A 19,552-nucleotide genomic window follows, 5' to 3' on the forward strand; every position below is an offset into this window, starting at 1 on the left:
TGAATAAGAAAAAAATGGCAAGTAGATGTGGTTTGTATAAAGCCAAATTAAATCAACACTAGACTCATAGGGGTTTCAGTGGCCCAAAAGCAAGGTTCAAAAGGTCAGAGGATGAAAAAAACCTTGCAGGAGTATTCCAAGGCGAGAGGACAACGATAAAGTGGAACTGAACAGAACAAAATCTGTTTACGGTTTGGAAAAAGGTTTCATTGAAGGAGGGCATGTAAATTCAATAAAGTAGGAGAAAGAGGTTCCTGGTGAGAATAGTGCTAGATTCCTCAGCCCCCTCTTCACTTTATGTCACCAGCCTTCTCTTGTCTTTAAGTCATCAGCCGTCCAGCCCTCCTTGTCTTTAAATCATCATCCTTCTCTTGTCTTTAAGTCATCAGCCGTCCAGTCCTCTCTTGTCTTTAAATCATCAGCCCTCTCTTGTCTTTAAGTCATCAGGCGTCCAGCCCTCTCTTGTCTTTAAATCATCAGCCCTCTCTTGTCTTTAAGTCATCAGCCGTCCAGCCCTCCTTGTCTTTAAATCATCATCCTTCTCTTGTCTTTAAGTCATCAGCCGTCCAGTCCTCTCTTGTCTTTAAATCATCAGCCCTCTCTTGTCTTTAAGTCATCAGCCGTCCAGCCCTCCTTGTCTTTAAATCATCATCCTTCTCTTGTCTTTAAGTCATCAGCCGTCCAGTCCTCTCTTGTCTTTAAATCATCAGCCCTCTCTTGTCTTTAAGTCATCAGGCGTCCAGCCCTCTCTTGTCTTTAAGTCATCAGGCGTCCAGCCCTCTCTTGTCTTTAAGTCATCAGCCGTCCAACCCTCTCTTGTCTTTAAGTCATCAGCCATCCAGCCCTCTCTTGTCTTTAAGTCATCAGGCGTCCAGCCCTCTCTTGTCTTTAAGTCATCAGGCGTCCAGTCCTCTCTTGTCTTTAAATCATCAGCCCTCTCTTGTCTTTAAGTCATCAGGCGTCCAGCCCTCTCTTCTCTTTAAATCATCAGCCCTCTCTTGTCTTTAAGTCATCAGGCGTCCAGCCCTCTCTTGTCTTTAAATCATCAGCCCTCTCTTGTCTTTAAGTCATCAGCCGTCCAGCCCTCTCTTGTCTTTAAGTCATCAGGCGTCCAGCCCTCTCTTGTCTTTACATCATCAGCCCTCTCTTGTCTTTAAGTCATCAGCCGTCCAGTCCTCTCTTGCCTTTAGGTCATCAGCCGTCCAGCCCTCTCTTGTCTTTAAATCATCAGCCCTCTCTTGTCTTTAATTTATCAGCCGTCCAGCCCTCTCTTGTCTTTAAGTCGTCAGGCGTCCAGCCCTCTCTTGTCTTTAAATCATCAGCCCTCTCTTGTCTTTAAGTCATCAGGCGTCCAGCCCTCTCTTGTCTTTAAGTCATCAGGCGTCCAGTCCTCTCTTGTCTTTAAGTCATCAGGCGTCCAGCCCTCTCTTGTCTTTAAGTCATCAGCCGTCCAGTCCTCTCTTGTCTTTAAGTCATCAGGCGTCCAGCCCTCTCTTGTTTTTAAGTCATCAGGCGTCCAGTCCTCTCTTGTCTTTAAGTCATCAGGCATCCAGCCCTCTCTTGTCTTTAAGTCATCAGGCGTCCAGCCCTCTCTTGTCTTTAAGTCATCAGGCGTCCAGCCCTCTCTTGTCTTTAAGTCATCAGCCGTCCAGTCCTCTTTTGTCTTCAAGTCATCAGCCGTCCAGCCCTCTCTTGTCTTTAAGTCATCAGGCGTCCAGCCCTCTCTTGTCTTTAAATCATCATCCCTCTCTTGTCTTTAAGTCATCAGCCGTCCAGCCCTCTCTTGTCTTTAAATCATCATTCCTCTCTTGTCTTTAAGTCATCAGGCGTTCAGTCCTCTCTTGTCTTTAGGTCATCAGCCATCCAGTCCTCTCTTGTCTTTAGGTCATCAGCCGTCCAGTCCTCTCTTGTCTTTAGGTCATCAGGCGTCCAGCCCTCTCTTGTCTTTAGGTCATCAGCCGTCCAGCCCTCTCTTGTCTTTAAGTCATCAGCCGTCCAGCCCTCTCTTGTCTTGAAGTCATCAGCCGTCCAGTCCTCTCTTGTCTTTAAGTCATCTTGCGTCCAGCCCTCTCTTGTCTTTAAATCATCATCCCTCTCTTGTCTTTAAGTCATCAGGCGTCCAGTCCTCTCTTGTCTTTAGGTCATCAGCCGTCCAGTCCTCTCTTGTCTTTAAGTCATCGGGCGTTCAGCCCTCTCTTGTCTTTAAGTTATCTGGTGTCCAGCCCTCTCTTGTCTTTAAATCATCATCCCTCTCTTGTCTTTAAGTCATCAGGCGTCCAGCCCTCTCTTGTCTTTAAGTCATCAGGCGTCCAGCCCTCTCTTGTCTTTAAGTCATCAGGCGTCCAGCCCTCTCTTGTCTTTAAGTCATCAGGCGTCCAGCCCTCTCTTGTCTTTAGGTCATCAGGCGTCCATCCCTCTCTTGTCTTTAAGTCATCAGCCGTCCAGCCCTCTCCTGTCTTTAAGTCATCAGCTCTCTCTTGTCTTTAAGTCATCAGCCGTCCAGTCCTCTCTTGTCATTAGGTCATCAGGCATCCATCCCTCTCTTGTCTTTAAGTCATCAGCCGTCCAGCCCTCTCCTGTCTTTAAGTCATCAGCTCTCTCTTGTCTTTAAGTCATCAGCCGTCCAGTCCTCTCTTGTCATTAGGTCATCAGGCATCCATCCCTCTCTTGTCTTTAAGTCATCAGCCGTCCAGCCCTCTCCTGTCTTTAAGTCATCAGCTCTCTCTTGTCTTTAAGTCATCAGCCGTCCAGTCCTCTCGTGTCATTAGGTCCTCCCCTCCTCTTGGCCTAATTCCCAGAGTCTCTTCTTTGCTTTATGTCCTCGGCCCGCTCTTGGTGTTATGTCCTGATGTCGTGTTGTTCCTAAAAATGCACAGGATCTGTGAATTTGTCGGACAACATAAACTAAGAAATTGCTCTCCAGACTGATTTCAGACACCCCCGAAGGACATGTTAGTCTTTAGACCAGCTAGCTCACAGTGCCACCATTAAGCCCCCTCACCTTACAAGGGAGCTCACTGATTCTGGCAACTATCGAACATGACAACCCTGACCCCTCAGAGATCATGGAAACTGTACAGTACTTTTCGCTCAGGGACTCATGCTCACTTTGTCTCAGAGAGATACACAGAATAAAATGCTGGGGACGTTTTTCAATAAGCATTTATTGAACCAGCACCATTCTAATATAAAACACGTTTGCTGCAACAATCAGTAGCTTAAAAGATTACAGCACCGAAAGAGAGAACAGTAGATACATTTATACCTTGGTGCTAAAGCAATGAATATATGCAGGCATATATGAAAACAGTTATCTTTACGTACTCCTACAATGCAGAGTGTACCTAGCATGTTCGTGGGTGCAAAGCCAAGATTTCATTACAAGACCGGAGGCTACCATTATGCATAACAGCTTTTAATGCCACTCCTGCAGCACCTTTAAAGAATCTACATCAGCCAAAACACTAGAAGATTCCCCAAGGAAAGAGCCATCCCATTACCTGATGGGAGAGGAAGAAGGACCCCGTCTTGGTCACGAGTAGGACACCCCGTAAGGGATGTCAGACCGATTCGAGCTGAAGTCTCGGCGTGCAGGGAACTCTGTGTCAGGTTCAGCATAGAAGCGTCTCCTCTGGTTACCTAATTAAGGTGCAGTGCTCTTATATCAAAAAGGCAGCCTCGGGCGTTCTACCACAATCGATATGTCGTGAGTACGAATATGAAGATGAACCTAAATCAATAATTGTAACTATGCAAAGTAGCTCTGTCGCCCGAGGATGGCGATAGTATGTTAATCCTGTTATGTACGTCGTGTGCAGGGGGTTCAGATATGATGCGAAGAATCCTCATGCATAAGAAATGAGCCTGGTTTCAAGGAAACGTATCGACATTTATTCAGCACATAACTGGGTAAAAGGTCAGTGCAAGAACTATGATGTAGAGCAAGTAGGACAAATGTATGGTAAATGCCGCTCTGCTCTTATGCCTAGGTTAGGAAACATAACACTGAGCCCACTAATGGCGTTATGCTCTCAGTCTCTCTTGTCTTTATGTCTTCCCCCCTCTTGGGTTGAACTAGAGAGGGTTTACTCACGGCATGTAGCAATGGGCTGCTGATATGATCCAGTACTCGCTGATCAGAGACCCCCCACACCAGCCTCTCCCACTGGTGGTGAAGTACACCTGCCAGGGCTGGGAGTGGGGTTTGCAGGTGTAGCCCCCAATAATCTTATCATCGTCTTCCCATGGAGCGGCCGCTGCAAGGAGAAAGCACTGGTTAGTGTCTGAGATAACGGTATGAGTGTCACAGAGGTGGAGAGACACAGAAGGCCCGATTCACAGAGGTAAACTTAGTCAGTATTTCTGACGTATCTGTAAGCGCAAAAGTGACGCATTGCTGGAGTGTGTCACAAAAGTGACGCAACTCCAGCAATGCGTCCTTTCACATGGGGCAAGCCCATGTGAAAGGGCCTGCGTCAGTCTTACGCCTGCTGTGAGGCAGGCGTAAGATTTCGACGCATTTGAGTCCTAGAAGTGACGCAGTGAAATTTCATTGATTTCACTGCGTCACTTCTACGACCCTTCCTTGCGTCAATACGCCCCCCTTGCATACATTTTACCTGGAGCAGGTATAATGTGGTGCAGGGGTTTACAAAGTGACACATCTACCTAGATGCGTCACTTTGTAAATATGGCGCAACAAGGTGCATGTTTTAAGCCACTGGTGCGTCACAAAAAGTGACGCACCGGCGGCGTAAAAGTGACGCACAGCCTCATAAATGAGGCCCCTTGTCTACAAAAGGCAAACAGGTCTCAGTTTGTCTGCACTATCGTCCATGGCTCACCGCTGCTGGTAGTAACTTAGCTTTACCCTCCGCCGTCACAAAGTTGCACCAGTCTCTGCCCAGCCATCAGAATAGTTGGACCCCTGGGACCGAAGCCGTATGTCGGATGCTCCTGGCAGAGATACCGTGGGCCTCATTTATGAAAAGTGACGCATCGCTGCGTGAAAACAGCGATGCGTCACTTTTCACTGCGCACTCCTTACGACATTCCTGATGCGTCACATTTAATGTATGACCATCATGTCGCAAGGAGTTACAGATACTTCAGTATTTCTGACGTATCTGCAAGCGCAAAAGTGACGCATTGCTGGAGTGTGTCGCAAAAGTGACGCAACTCCAGAAATGCGTACTTTCACATGGGGCCAACCCCATGTGAACGGGCCTGCGTCAGTCTTACGCCTGCTGTGAGGCAGGCGCAAGATTTTGACGCAACAGCGTCCTAAAAGTGACGCAGTGAAATCTCATAGATTTCACTGAGTCACTATTACGAGGCTTTTTGCGGGGTAACGCCCCCTCTGCATACATTATACCTGACGCAGGTATATTGTGGCACAGGGGTTTAAAAAGTGACGCATCTACCTAGATGCGTCACTTTTTAAATATGGCGCAACGAGGCGCATTTTTTACACCGCTGGTGCGTCACAAAAAGTGAGGCACCGGCAGCGCAAAACTAACGCAAGGCCTTCATAAATAAGGCCCCAGAGTGTCTGAGAGCCCACCTACAACTCGGGGTGTCTGAGAGCCCACCTACAACACAGGGTGTCTGAGAAGCCACCTACAGCTCGGGGTGTCTGAGAGCCCACCTAAAACACAGGGTGTCTGAGAGCCCACCTACAACTCAGGGTGTCTGAGAACCCGCCTGCAACTCAGGGTGTCTGAGAACCCACCTACAACTCAGGGTGTCTGAGAACCCACCTACAACACAGGGTGTCTGAGAACCCACCTACAGCTCAGGGTGTCTGAGAGCCCACCTTCAACACAGGGTGTCTGAGAGCCCACCTACAACTCATGGTGTCTGAGAACCCGCCTACAACTCAGGGTGTCTGAGAACCCACCTACAACTCAGGGTGTCTGAGAACCCACCTACAACACAGGGTGTCTGAGAACCCACATACAGCTCGGGGTGTCTGAGAGCCCACCTACAACACAGGGTGTCTGAGAACCCACCTACAGCTCGGGGTGTCTGAGAGCCCACCTACAACATGGTGTCTGAGAGCCCACCTACAACTGAGGGTGTCTGAGAACCCGCCTACAACTCAGAGTGTTTGAGAACCCGCCTACAACTCAGGGTGTCTGAGAACACACCTACAACACAGGGTATCTGAGAACCCACCTACAGCTTAGGGTGTCTGAGAGCCCACCTACAACACAGGGTGTCTGAGAGCCCACCTACAACTCAGAGTGTTTGAGAACCCGCCTACAACTCAGGGTGTCTGAGAACCCACCTACAACACAGGGTATCTGAGAACCCACCTACAGCTTGGGGTGTCTGAGAGCCCACCTACAACACAGGGTGTCTGAGAGCCCACCTACAACTCAGGGTGTCTGAGAACCCGCCAACAACTCAGGGTGTCTGAGTACCCACCTACAGCTTGAGGTGTCTGAGAGCCCACCTACAGCTCGGGGTGTCGGAGAACCCACCTACAGCTCGGGGTGTCTAGGAATGTATCTACAGGTCGGGGTGTCTGAGAACCCACCTACAACACAGGGTGTCTGAGAGCACACCTACAGCTCGGGGTGTCTGAGAGCCCACCTATAGCTCAGGGTGTCTGAGAACCCGCCTACAGCTCGGGGTGTCTGAGAACCCACCTACAGCTCGGGGTGTCTGGGAATGTATCTCCAGCTCAGGGTGTCTGTGAATCCTACTACAACTCGGGGTGTCTGGGAATGTTTCTACAGTTCGGGGTGTCTGGGAATGTTTCTACAGCTCAGGGTGTCTGGGTATGTATCTACAGCTCGGGGTGTCTGGAAACCCACGTACAGCTTGGGGTGTCTGGGAACCCGCCTACAGCTAGGGGTGTCTGAGAACCCACCTACAGCTCAGGGTGGCTGGGTATGTATCTACAGCTCGGGGTGTCTGGAAACCCACGTACAGCTTGGGGTGTCTGGGAATGTGTCTACAGCTCAGGGTGTCTGGGAATTTATCTACAGCTCGGGGTGTCTGGGAATGAACCTACAGCTCAGGGTGTCTGGGAATGTATCTACAGCTCGGGGTATCTGGGAATGTATCCACAGCTCAGGGTGTCTGTGAACCCACCTACAGCTCTGGGAGTCTGTGAATCCACCTACAACTCCGGGTGTCTGAGAAACCACCTACAGCTGTGGGTCTCTAAGAGCCTGCCTACAGCTCGGGGTGTCTGGGAATGTTTCTACAGCTCGGGGTATGTGGGGATGTATCTACAGCTGGGGCATCTGGGAATTTATCTACAGCTCGGGTTGTCTGGGAATCTATCTACAGCTCATGGTGTCTATGAACCCACCTACAGCTCTGGGTCTCTGAGAGCCGCCTGCAGCTCCGGGTGTCTGGGGATGTATCTACAGCTTGGGGTTTCGGGGAATGTATCTACAGCTTGGGGTGTCTGGAAATCCACGTACAGCTTGGGGTGTCTGGGAACCCGCCTACAGCTCGGGGTGTCTGAGAACCCACCTACAGCTCGGGGTGTCTGGGAATGTATCTATAGCTCGGAGTGTCTGTGAATCCTACTACAACTCGGGGTGTCTGGGAATGTTTCTACAGCTCGGGGTGTCTGGGAATGTTTCTACAGCTCAGGGTGTCTGGGTATGTATCTACAGCTGGGGGTGTCTGGAAACCCACGTACCGCTTGGGGTGTCTGGGAATTTATCTATAGCTCGGGGTGTCTGGGAATGTTTCTACAGCTCAGGGTGTCTGGGTATGTATCTACAGCTCGGGGTGTCTGGAAACCCACGTACCGCTTGGGGTGTCTGATAATGTATCTACAGCTCGGCGTGACTGGGAATGTATCTACAGCTCGGGTTGTCTGAGAATGTATCTACAGCTTGGGGTGTCTGTGAACCCACCTACAGCTCGGGGTGTCTGGGAATGTATTTACAGCTCGGGGGGGCCTGGGAATGTATCTACAGCTCAGGTGTCTGGAAATGTATCTACAGCTCAGGGTGTCTGTATCTACAGCTCGGATGTCTGGGGATGTATCTACAGCTCGGGGTGTCTGTAACTACAGCTCTGGGGTTCTGTATCTACAGCTCGGGGGTTCTGTATCTACGGCTCGGGGTGTCTGTATCTACAGCTCGGGGGTTCTGTATCTACGGCTCGGGGCTCTGTATCTACAGCTCAGGTGTCTGTATCTACAGCTCGGGGGTTCTGTATCTACAGCTCGGGGTTCTGTATCTACGGCTCGGGGTGTCTGTATCTGCAGCTCGGGGTGTCTGAGAATGGATCTACAGCTCGGGTGTCTGGGAATGTTTCTGCAACTCGGGGGTCTGGGGATGTTTCTACAGCTGGGGTGTTTGGGAATGTATCTACAGCTTGGGGTGTCTGGGAATGTATCTACAGCTCGGTTGTCTGGGAATGTATCTGCAGCTTGGGGTGTCTGATAATGTATCTACAGCTCGGGATGCCTGGGAATGTATCTACAGCTCAGGGTGTCTGGGAATGTATCTACAGCTCGGGGTGTCTGTGAACCCACCTACAGCTCGGGGTGTCTGGGAATGTATCTACAGCTCGGGTGTCTGGGAATGTATCTACATCTCGGGGTGTCTGGGAATGTATCTACAGCTCGGGGTGTCTGGGAATGTATCTACAGCTCGGGAGTTCTGTATCTACAGTTCGGGGTGTCTGTGAACCCACCTACAACTCGGGGTGTCTGGGAATGTATCTACAGCTCGGGGTGTCTGTGAACCCACCTACAGCGCGGGGTGTCTGGGAATGTTTCTACAGTTCGTGGTGTCTGGGGATGTATCTACAGCTGGGGTGTCTGGGAATGTATCTACAGCTCGGGGTGTCTGGGAATGTATCTACAGCTGGGGTGTCTGGGAATGTATCTACAGCTCTGGGTGTCTGGGAATGTATCTACAGCTCGGGGTGTCTGGGAATGTATCTACATCTCGGGATGTCTGGGAATGTATCGACAGCTCGGGTGCCTGTGAACCCACCTACAGCTCGGGGTGTCTGGGAATGTTTCTACAGCTGGGGTGTCTGGGAATGTATCTACAGCTCGGGGTGTCTGGGAATGTATCTACAGCTCGGGGTGTCTGGGAATGTATCTACATATCGGGGTGTCTGGGAATGTATCGACAGCTCGGGTGCCTGTGAACCCACCTACAGCTCGGGGTGTCTGGGAATGTTTCTACAGTTCGTGGTGTCTGGGAATGTATCTACAGCTCGGGGTTTCTGGGAATGTATCTACAGCTCGAGAGTTCTGTATCTACAGTTCGGGGTGTCTGTGAACCCACCTACAACTCGGGGTGTCTGGGAATGTATCTACAGCTCGGGGTGTCTGTGAACCCACCTACAGCGCAGGGTGTCTGGGAATGTTTCTACAGTTCGTGGTGTCTGGGGATGTATCTACAGCTGGGGTGTCTGGGAATGTATCTACAGCTCGTGGTGTCTGGGAATGTATCTACAGCTCGGGTGTCTGGGAATGTATTGACAGCTCGGGTGCCTGTGAACCCACCTATAGCTCGGGTGTCTGGGAATGTTTCTACAGTTCGTGGTGTCTGGGAATGTATCTACAGCTCGGGGTTTCTGGGGATGTATCTACAGCTCGGGAGTTCTGTATCTACAGTTCAGGGTGTCTGTGAACCCACCTACAACTCGGGGTGTCTGGGAATGTATCTACAGCTCGGGGTGTCTGTGAACCCACCTACAACTCGGGGTGTCTGGGAATGTTTCTACAGTTCATGGTGTCTGGGGATGTATCTACAACTGGGGTGTCTGGGAATGTATCTACAGCTCGTGGTGTCTGGGAATGTATCTACAGCTCGGGTGTCTGGGAATGTATCTACAGCTCGGGAGTTCTGTATCTACAGCTCGGGGTGTCTGTGAACCCATCTAAAACTCGGGGTGTCTGGGAATGTATCTACAGCTCGGGGTGTCTGGAAATGTATCTACAGCTCGGGGTGTCTGGGAATGTATCTACAGCTCGGGGGTTCTGTATCGACAGCTCGGGGTTCTGTATCTACAGCTCAGGGTTCTGTATCTACAGCTCGGGGTGCCTGTATCTACAGCTCGGAGGTTCTGTACCTACAGCTCGGGATGTTCTGTATCTACAGCTCGGGGTGTCTGTATCTACAGCTCGGGGGTTCTGTACCTACAGCTAAGGGTTATGTGGGAATATATCTACAGCTCGGGGTGTTTGGGAATGTATCTACAGCTCGGGGTGTCTGGAAATGTATCTACAGCTCGGGGTGTCTGGGAATGTATCTACAGCTCGGGTGTCTGGGAATGTAACTACAGCTTGGGTGTCTGGGAATGTATCTACAGCTCGGGGTGTCTGTATCTACAGCTCGGGGGTTCTGTATCTACAGCTCAGGGTGTCTGTATCTACAGCTCGGAATGTCTGTATCTACAGCTTGGGGGTTCTGTATCTACAGCTCGGGGGTTCTGTATCTACAGCTCGGGGTGTCTGTCTCTACAGCTCGGGGTGTCTGTGTCTACAGCTCGGGGTTCTGTATCTACAGCTCGGGGTGTCTGTATCTACAGCTTGGGGTGTCTGTGAACCCACTTACAGCTCAGGGTGTCTGTATCTACAGCTCAGGGTGTCTGTATCTACAGCTCGGGGGTTCTGTATCTACAGCTCGGGGGTTCGGTATCTACAGCTCGGGGGTTCTGTATCTACAGCTCGGTGTGTCTGTGAATGTATCAACAGCTCGGGGTGTCTGGGAATGTATCTACAGCTCGGGTGTCTGTATCTACAGATCTGGGTGTCTGGGAATGTATATACAGCTCGGCGTGTCTGTATCTACATCTTGGGGGTTCTGTTTTTACAGCTCGGGGGTTCTGTATCTACAGCTCGTGGGTCTGTATCTACAGCTCGGGGTTCTGTATCTACAGCTCGGGGGTTCTGTATCTACAGCTCGAGGTGTCTCTATCTAAAGCTCGGGGTGTCTCTATCTACAGCTCGGGGTTCTGTATCTACAGCTCGGGAGTTCGGTATCTACAGCTCGGGGTTCTGTATCTACAGCTCGGCGTGTCTGTGACTGTATCAACAGCTCGGGGTGTCTGGGAATGTATCTACAGCTCGGGGTGTATGTATCTACAGATCTGGGTGTCTGGGAATGTATATACAGCTCGGGGTGTCTGTATCTACATCTTGGGGGTTCTGTATCTACAGCTCGGGGGTTCTGTATCTACAGCTCGTGGGTCTGTATCTACAGCTCGGGGTTCTGTATCTACAGCTCGGGGGTTCTGTATGTACAGCTCGAGGTGTCTCTATCTACAGCTCGGGGTGTCTCTATCTACAGCTCGGGGTGTCTCTATCTACAGGGGTCTATCCTGCCATCTGGAAAGATACCCTCCTCAAACCCCTGCTGAAAAAATCTCACCTGGACGCCGAAGACCCCAACAACTATAGGCCTATTGCCAGCTTGCTTTATCCAGCAAAAGTAGCAGAAAAACTGATGAATACACAACTATCACAGTACATTGAAGATCACCTCCTATTAGATGACACCCAGTTTGGCTTTCGTAAACACCACAGCACCGAGACAGCACTTATCAAAGCCACAGACAAGATAAGAACAATCCTAGATCAACGCGGGACGGCAATACTTATCTTGCTCGATTTGTCTATGGCTTTTGACACGGTCGATCATAACATCTTGACCGACCGTGTCAATGCTATAGGTGTTCGGAACAAGGCCAAGGATCTCCTCACCTCCTTTCTCTCCAACCGCACACAAATGTTGCAATTGGGAAACTTCAGCTCCGCCCGGATGACACTTCCCTGTGGCGTCCCCCAAGACTCATCCCTAAGTCCTACGCTATTTAATGTTTACGTGACAGATCTAGCCAGGGTCATCAAGGACTTTGGGATGAGCCTAACATCTTACGCAGATGATACCCAATTGATATTATTCATAAAAAACAACGGAGATGAAATTGCGGCTAATTTTCAACAAGGTATGGTGACCATCAGTAACTGGATGCCGACCAACTGTCTCAAATTAAACCCCTATAAGACGGAGGTAATGATCTTTGGAAATCTGTCCCCAAACTGGCCAGGAGCATGGTGGCCTGACGAACTAGGCTCACCGCCCATACCAACCACTAAAGTAAAAAACCTGGGGGTACTGCTAGATGATAAATTAACATTTGCTGCCCCCGCAAACTCCATTGTCTCAACTGCCTTTTACAAACTCAAATCCATCAAAAAGATTCTTCCTTTTCTACCTCCTGACTCAGGTAAAACATTGGTTACGGCTTTTGTTATGTCAACTCTAGACTATTGTAATGGACTCTTCATCAATGCTCAACAGAAAGTCATTCGCAAACTTCAGTCTGTACAAAACGCAGCTGCAAGAATGCTCTCTGGGACCCCAAAATTTAAATCCATCACCCAAGTGATCAAAAATTACCACTGGTTGGCGGTAAACAATCGAATCAAATTCAAGGCACTTTGTACAGCCTACAAAGCCTCCCGTAAATTAAGGCCCCGCTTTCTTATCAACTCTTTGGCATTCTATGCCCCTAACAGAACATTGCTTTCTATGAATGCCCTGTTGATGACTGTGCCCCGAACTAAAACAGCTTCATGGGGTGACCGCCGTTTCACTGTTGCCACATCCAAACTGTGGAACTCACTTGATACGGACATCAGATCCTGCCCCACCCTTACTCTCTTTAGAAGGAAAATAAAGACCTGGCTTTTTAACCAATAAATCCTCATCATCACTCCCTCTGATCTGTCTTTATCCAGCGCCGAGACGCCTTTGGGTATTTGCCTGCGCTTAACAAATCTCATAAATAAATAAATAAATACAGCTCGGGGTGTTTGTATCTGCAGCTCGGGGTGTCTGGGAATGCATCTACAGCTCGGGGGTTCTGTATCTGCAGCTCGGGGTGTCTGGGACTCACCGGCAGCTCCGAGGAGCGCGAGGAGAACCAGGACTGTCTTCATCCTGTAGAGCAGAGTCGAGAGCTGTGGCCCCGGTGCCAGGCACATATATACCACTATCGAGATAGCTTATCGCCGTCGATGGCCCTGGGGCCGGGGCAGCTGCCCTGTTCTCAGCCAGGATCCCTCTCCAGCTGTGGCCCTGAGCCCTGAGAGTGCAACATCTGCTGGGAATGTGCAGATAAGCGAAGGGCCCGCATGCTGGTGACCCAAGGACCCGTATGGAGAGGGCAGTGCCCACGTGCTGGTGACCCAAGGACCCGTATGGAGGGGGCAGTGCACAGGTGGGGAGGTCAAATATTTAACAAAATACTATTTCAATGTCATATTTTCCATGAAGGGCGGAGGCGGGGTGAGGGAGGGGACTCTCTGCCCAGCTGGAGCTGGGCACACGGACCAGCACAGCCGGGGCCCTGAGAGTAGTAAAGTTAGGATTTTGTTTTAAGTTTGACTTAAGACAAACTTAAGACAGACTTGAGACAGATTTAAGACAAACTTAAGACAAAATCCTAATTTTACTACTAATAAATGCCTTCTGTGAATACCTAAAGTAGTAAGTTTAGGATTTTGTCTCAGATTACTTCTGTGAATCGGGCCCAGACTGTCCGGGATCACCTGGCACTGCCCAGGGCCCTGCACCCTCTCAGCAAAAATGGACATCATGTAGTAAAGGCCTAATCCCTTCGACTCAGCACTCACGCAGCGGATGGCGTATCATGGAAACGAGGATAGCAAGCTCACCCGCAGAAAGACAGCGTGCGTGCTGCAGATGGCGTATCATAGAAACAAGGACCTCAAGCTCTCCTGCAGAGACAGCGTGCATGCTGCAGATGGCGTATCATAGAAACAAGGACCTCAAGCTCACCCGCAGAGAGACAGCGTGCGTGCTGCAGATGGCGTATCATAGAAACAAGGACCTCAAGCTCTCCTGCAGAGACAGCGTGCATGCTGCAGATGGCGTATCATAGAAACAAAGACCTCAAGCTCACCCGCAGAGAGACAGCGTGCGTGCTGCAGATGGCGTATCATAGAAACAAGGACCTCAAGCTCTCCTGCAGAGACAGCGTGCATGCTGGAGATGGCCTGGCATGGAAACAAGTACCGCCAGCTCATCCGCAGAGAGACAGCACACCCGCTGCAGATGGCGTAGCATGCAAACAAGGACCGGAAGCTTACCAGCAGAGAGAGTGCGCATGACGCTGCACATGGCATAGCATGGAAATAAGGACCGCAAGCTCACCAGCAGAGAGAGAGCCCACGCGCTGCAGATGGCGTAGCTTGGAAACAAGCGGGCAGATTTACAACTTCTCTCGCATTTCTGCTAATCAGCAGGGATGCGCCAGAACAGTTGTGACACGCCAAGCCACCGGTGCACCACCACTGATGCACCGCATTTGCAATGCGGCGCACCGTGGCGCACGGATGGGCAGATGCGTGTTGCATTCCCCGGCATAAAGGCGGTGCATTGCTGGAGTCGCGTCGCAAGCGCGAGGCAGCTCCAGCAAGGCTCGGGGTGCCCCTATGCCTAACATGCTGCGTCAATCCTTACGCCTGCTTGAAGCAGGCACAGGGTTTTGACACAGCATGGCCGTAAAAGTGACTGAGTGAAATCTTGCAGATTGCCCCCCCACATGTGGCGCAAGGCTTTACAAGTGACGCATCTCCCTAGATGCGTCACGTTGTAAATACCACACAGCATGGCGCTGGCTTTGCACCTCCGCTGCGTCACTAAAGTGATGCACAGCGGCGCAAATGTGGCGTACAGGGCTTGCAAATCTGCCCCAAGCTCACCCGCAGAGAGATAGCGCATGCTCTGCACATGGCGTACCTTCGAAACAAGGACTGTAAGCTCACCCGCAGAGAGATAGTGCATGAGCTGCACATGGCGTAGCATGGAAACGAGGACCACAAGCTCACCCCTAGAGAGAGAACAAACGCCCTGTAGATTGGGTAGCATAGAAACAAGGACGGCAAACTCACCCGCAGAGAGACAGTGCACTCGCTGCATATGGCTTAGCAAGTAAATAAGCACCACGAGCTCACCCGCAGAGAGACAGAGCACATGTCCTGAAGATTGCGTAGCAAGGAAACTAGGACTGCGAGCTCACCCGCATGGAGACAGCGAATGCACTACTGAGGGTGAAGCATGGAAACCAGGACGGCAAGCTTACCCGGAGAGAGACAGCTCAATGGAGGTCCAGCGAAGTTCAGCGTGTCCAGACAGTCAAAGTGTAGTGGTATCCTCTTGCAGAATCTTGTCCACGTAAAATCTAATGTCCTGTAGCCAGGTAACCCATTTTATACCCACAGGAAAGGGTTGGACTGATTCTAGAGACCCTCCTACGGGAAGGGTAGGACAGAGGGGTGGCTACACCCATGTCCTTTGTCCAGTTTCATGCCAGAGCAGGAGCAAATAGGACCCAGAACTGGTTTGAGCTGGACTATGCATGGGGACACCAAATGTGCCCCTCATGCAGACTTTCTGGCACGGACACCGTGCAACCACCCAGCCCCAATACACTTAATCCTGTCCGGGAGGTGGTCACTGTGAGAAGTTAGACTGGTATATGATGTCCACTATTCTAGTGGGCACCTTGCACCAGTCCAAACAACCCTTATTGATGGTAGGTTGTAAAGTCAACCTTATGGAAAGCTATCCTAGTGGTAGCTGTGGAGAGCAGCCTTCGGGCTCAGAATTAAAGGTGAGTTAAGCTAGTTGTTTCACCTATAATAATCCCTTGAATGATCAAATAAATGCACACCACACAAGGTATATATCATATATATATGTATTTATTCTAAACACATCCCCTCTGGACTCTTTATGAAGTCAGAGGTAAAAGTACAATACAAGGAACTTAATTAGCATATAATAGGTTGCACAGTATACGTTATGCCATAGGGGCCTCACAAACCATATACTAAAATAGTGGTATAAGAACCACGTGTGAGTTAGAAAGCAGGCCTAGGGCCTGTAGAACCGCTGGGGCTATCTAGAACCACTAAAGGTTAGGATTAGGAGGCCCACGGGAGATGCGTGCAGTGTCTGAACACAGCCGCGGGTTATTATTGACTTTCTATGAAGAACAAACAAGTTACAATTTTAAAGATTAAGGGCACTTCTAGGTGAACTACGATGGAACCCTTTGAGAGTCAAGACCCACGGGAGCACCGGAGTACTCGTGTTACCTTCCCCAGGAAGCCAGGTGCAAAGGCGTCTTTTGGTGTCGGGTTTCGTCGTTGATTCCAATGGAGAGCTGCGAAGAAATGCTGCAGGCGACCAGAGGAAAAGTGTTCGGGTGGATCCAAGGGTGGATCAGAGATGTGAAGAACCTGAAAGCAGAGGAGACAGAGTCTGGGTCACTTGCCAGTGACCAGGATGGCGACAGGAAGATGCCACCAGATGTTGGGTGATTTCAGGTGAAAAGGTGAAGTTTGTCTCTTCAGCCACGAGGACCAGGAGCTGTCGACGATGACCAGGAGCTGGATTTGAGCTGTCCCACAAAGGATTTAGCTGACTGCGGTGTTGGAATCCAGATTGAACCCAACAAGCCTTGGCAACGGCAACTCATGCAAGATGTCAAGATTGGCTTCGGTGCAGACCAGCAGTGTTTGAGGGACTCCTCCTTTGGAGAGGAGTGGGAGCAAGTCTGGAGCAACCAGGAAAGCTCAAGAAATCAAAGATGGCCCTTTGTGGGGGCTCACTAGCCAACGGACTAGGAACCGCGAAGGGGCCTCAAGCGGAAATGCACAAAGCGGGCCCACAGGACACTTGTGGAGTGTAGGCCTCTGGGCTTTGGTGCAAAAGGTGCTCGGGCAGGGGCTTCAAATACCCCAATGCACAACTTCGAGATACCTCGGGAAGTAGGTGCAGTTGCAAAAATGCAGGATGCCCAGGAGTTCTGGTCCCACATCTCTCGTGCCCGCTACAGGTCTCAGCTTTGGTGGGAGCACAGGTCAGCATCAGAGATGCCTGGAAGTCTATGTCCTGTGTCTCAGATTCTTTGGGATCCTGCGGGATCCTCGAAAATGCAGACCAGCAAAGATGCTGTTGGTGCCTGTTTGGACAGGGTTGTCACTCCTTGACCACATGGGCGATTTCTTCCGTCTTCCAGCCGATATGGAATGTCAAAGGTCCAGGAATTATGTATCAGAGTTTCGTCCAGGGTAATCTAAAGTCCTAGGGACTGGGATTCAATACTTATAGTGAGTTTAAGGGTTGGACTAACTCTAAGGTCCCTCCTATGGGTGGACCTGGGGAGGGGGTGGTTACACCCCTTCCCCTTTGTCCAGTTTCATGCCAGAGCTTGGGTTGAGTGCCTCAGCAACCGGTTTGAACTGGGAAATGCATGGAGCACCTTGTGTGCCCCAGGCAGTGTCTGAAAAGCTTTCACTGAATGCAACCCACCCTGCCCCAATACACTAAAGCCTGTCTGGGGAGGTGCTAGCACCTCCCTGGACAGGAAACCTATTGTCCAGGCCTCCCCTGCTGGAGATTCATCCAGCAGCAGGAGGGCAGACTTGTGTCTGTGGCAGCAGCATCCATTTTGTGATGCTGGGGCTCTGTTTAACTTTAACCGGGTTTACCAGTAACTACATGTCTTCTCCCTCTAGAAGGGTGGAATGCTACCCCCGTCACAAGAACTGGCGGGGGAAGGGGGAAGTATTCCAAAGTCTTTGACACCTTACACGACATTTTTTGATAAAGCCAAACCAAAGTCAGCATTAACCGCGAGGATTATAATGCACTTAAGAGTATATGGTATGGCTATATCATAGAACAGCTATAAGGAGATAGTTCCGAAAGCTGCAGAGGGGCTCAGCCCATGCTAGGGCACCCTCTCACATAAAACCAAGCACTCTGCCTCCAGGATTGTCAAGGCCTGCCATCGGAGTGACTTATAGGTTACTATGTGTCTGTATGTATAGATATATAGATATAGGTATACTATATCTACGTACGGGGTGATTACACCATCTTACCCAGGCTGCAATTACAAACCTGTGGTGTCAGTTTGGAAGACTAACCAGGGGTGGCACAATACATGCTGCAGCCCCTGGTAGGCCTAGGGTGCACATATGCTCTGGGTACCTAGGGCACCATATACAGGGGGTCACAAGGGTGACCCAGTAACCAATCTGGTATGTACTTAAAGTACATGGTATGAATTTAGAGAGAGAACAGCCAGGCTGTTGGCCTGATTAGCAGGGCCACAGCCATACTAAAGTTGAAAAACCAGTGAAACACAGCAACAAGTGAAGGTAACCATAGGAAGCAAACCCTACTCTCCTACAGTCACACCTCCTTGTGACAGGATATCTATTGTCCAACCTTCCTCTGTGTGAGCACCGCTCAGCAGCAGGAGGGCAGACTTCTGTTTGTGGCTGGCAGCGTCCATTTTGTGCTGTAAGGATGGAGAAAGTTGGTACCGGTAGACTTAGGTACCCCAGAATCTTGGTTCTGAGGGGAGGAATCAAACCTCCCACACCAGGTACTGGTGTGTAGGTATGAGTCCAAGGTGTTTGACACCAAACACAACATACTTAGTTGTAGTAGTTTTCAAGATAACGTTTACTGCAAGGTTATAACGCACCTCTACCTATATGTCTGGCTGCGTCACTGACATCCCAGGAGAATGGTCTCCAAAAACTGCAGAGGGGCCCTGTTCATGCAGGGGCACCCTTTCACAGAAACCCCAGCACCCTGCCTTCAGGATTGTCAACTTCCCCACACATATGATCAACTTGGTGAGCCTCGCAATGACAATTGTTACATTTTGTGTTAACATTGTACAGACATGACCATTTTTACAATTTGTGTTAACCCTGTAAAGACATCACAGAGCCTGCAAGGGGTTCTTATGTAAGCTATGGGTCCACTATGTGTTCACTCAACCCCGTAGTACATGCGCGCTATAACCAAATGTATCCCTACAGAAGAGTTGCTAACTCTGTGTAACTAGAATTGCTAACCCCATGGAACAGGGGCTGCTGTCAAACCCGCGATTGAATTGATGCACACTGTAAATATTAGCAATACTATGAGGTACCGGATAAGGGGCAACTCCGCTTAATAAGGGCTACTCTCAAGCCCGCATTTGAAATGATGTACTCTGTAATTATCAGCACTAATGGTAGAAATTGACAACCAGCACCGAGGGTGTTAGAAGTCATGCGCCATAGAGCTAGTGTCCCTCGAGCTCCCCAAGCCCACTCCAGTGACGTGCGCGGACCCAAAGCACATGCGCGTAGGATTACACACCCCGGGAAGCTCCCCAAGCCGACTCCAGTGACGTGCGCGGACCCAAAGCGCATGCGCGTACGATTACACACTCCCGGAAGCTCCCCAAGCCGACTCCAGTGATGTGCGCGGACCCAAAGCACATGCGCGTACGATTACACACTCCCGGAAGCTCCCCAAGCCGACTCCAGTGACGTGCGCGGACCCAAAGCGCATGCGCGTACGATTACACACTCCCGGAAGCAGATATCCCTGTGGCCCGTCTCCCCTGCCTCCAAACGCATTGACATCACTCTAAAAGACTGCAGCGAGGACCAGGAAGGCCATTGCTGCCCCGGAGCACGGCGATTCAGTAAGTGCACCCCCACTACCGC

At 50.4% G+C, this 19,552-nt stretch overlaps 1 protein-coding gene across 1 annotated transcript in view; it reads right to left on the reverse strand.

The window, feature by feature from the left end:
- The window catches only part of LOC147659357 (serine protease 1-like), a 38,475-nt gene extending 25,342 nt beyond the window's left edge, over positions 1-13,133 (reverse strand). The window contains exons 1-2 of the mRNA XM_086951804.1: positions 12,898-13,133; positions 4,094-4,256 (exon numbers count right to left, since the gene is read on the reverse strand). Of these exons, the coding sequence (XP_086807930.1) occupies positions 4,094-4,256; positions 12,898-12,985 (251 nt within the window). The 5' untranslated portion in view covers positions 12,986-13,133. The remainder of the gene's footprint in view (positions 1-4,093; positions 4,257-12,897) is intronic.
- Positions 13,134-19,552: the final 6,419 nt, after the last annotated feature.

Source organism: Lissotriton vulgaris, unplaced genomic scaffold (assembly GCF_964263255.1).
Source record: "Lissotriton vulgaris unplaced genomic scaffold, aLisVul1.2 SCAFFOLD_2194, whole genome shotgun sequence".
Classification (NCBI taxonomy): Eukaryota; Metazoa; Chordata; class Amphibia; order Caudata; family Salamandridae; genus Lissotriton; species Lissotriton vulgaris.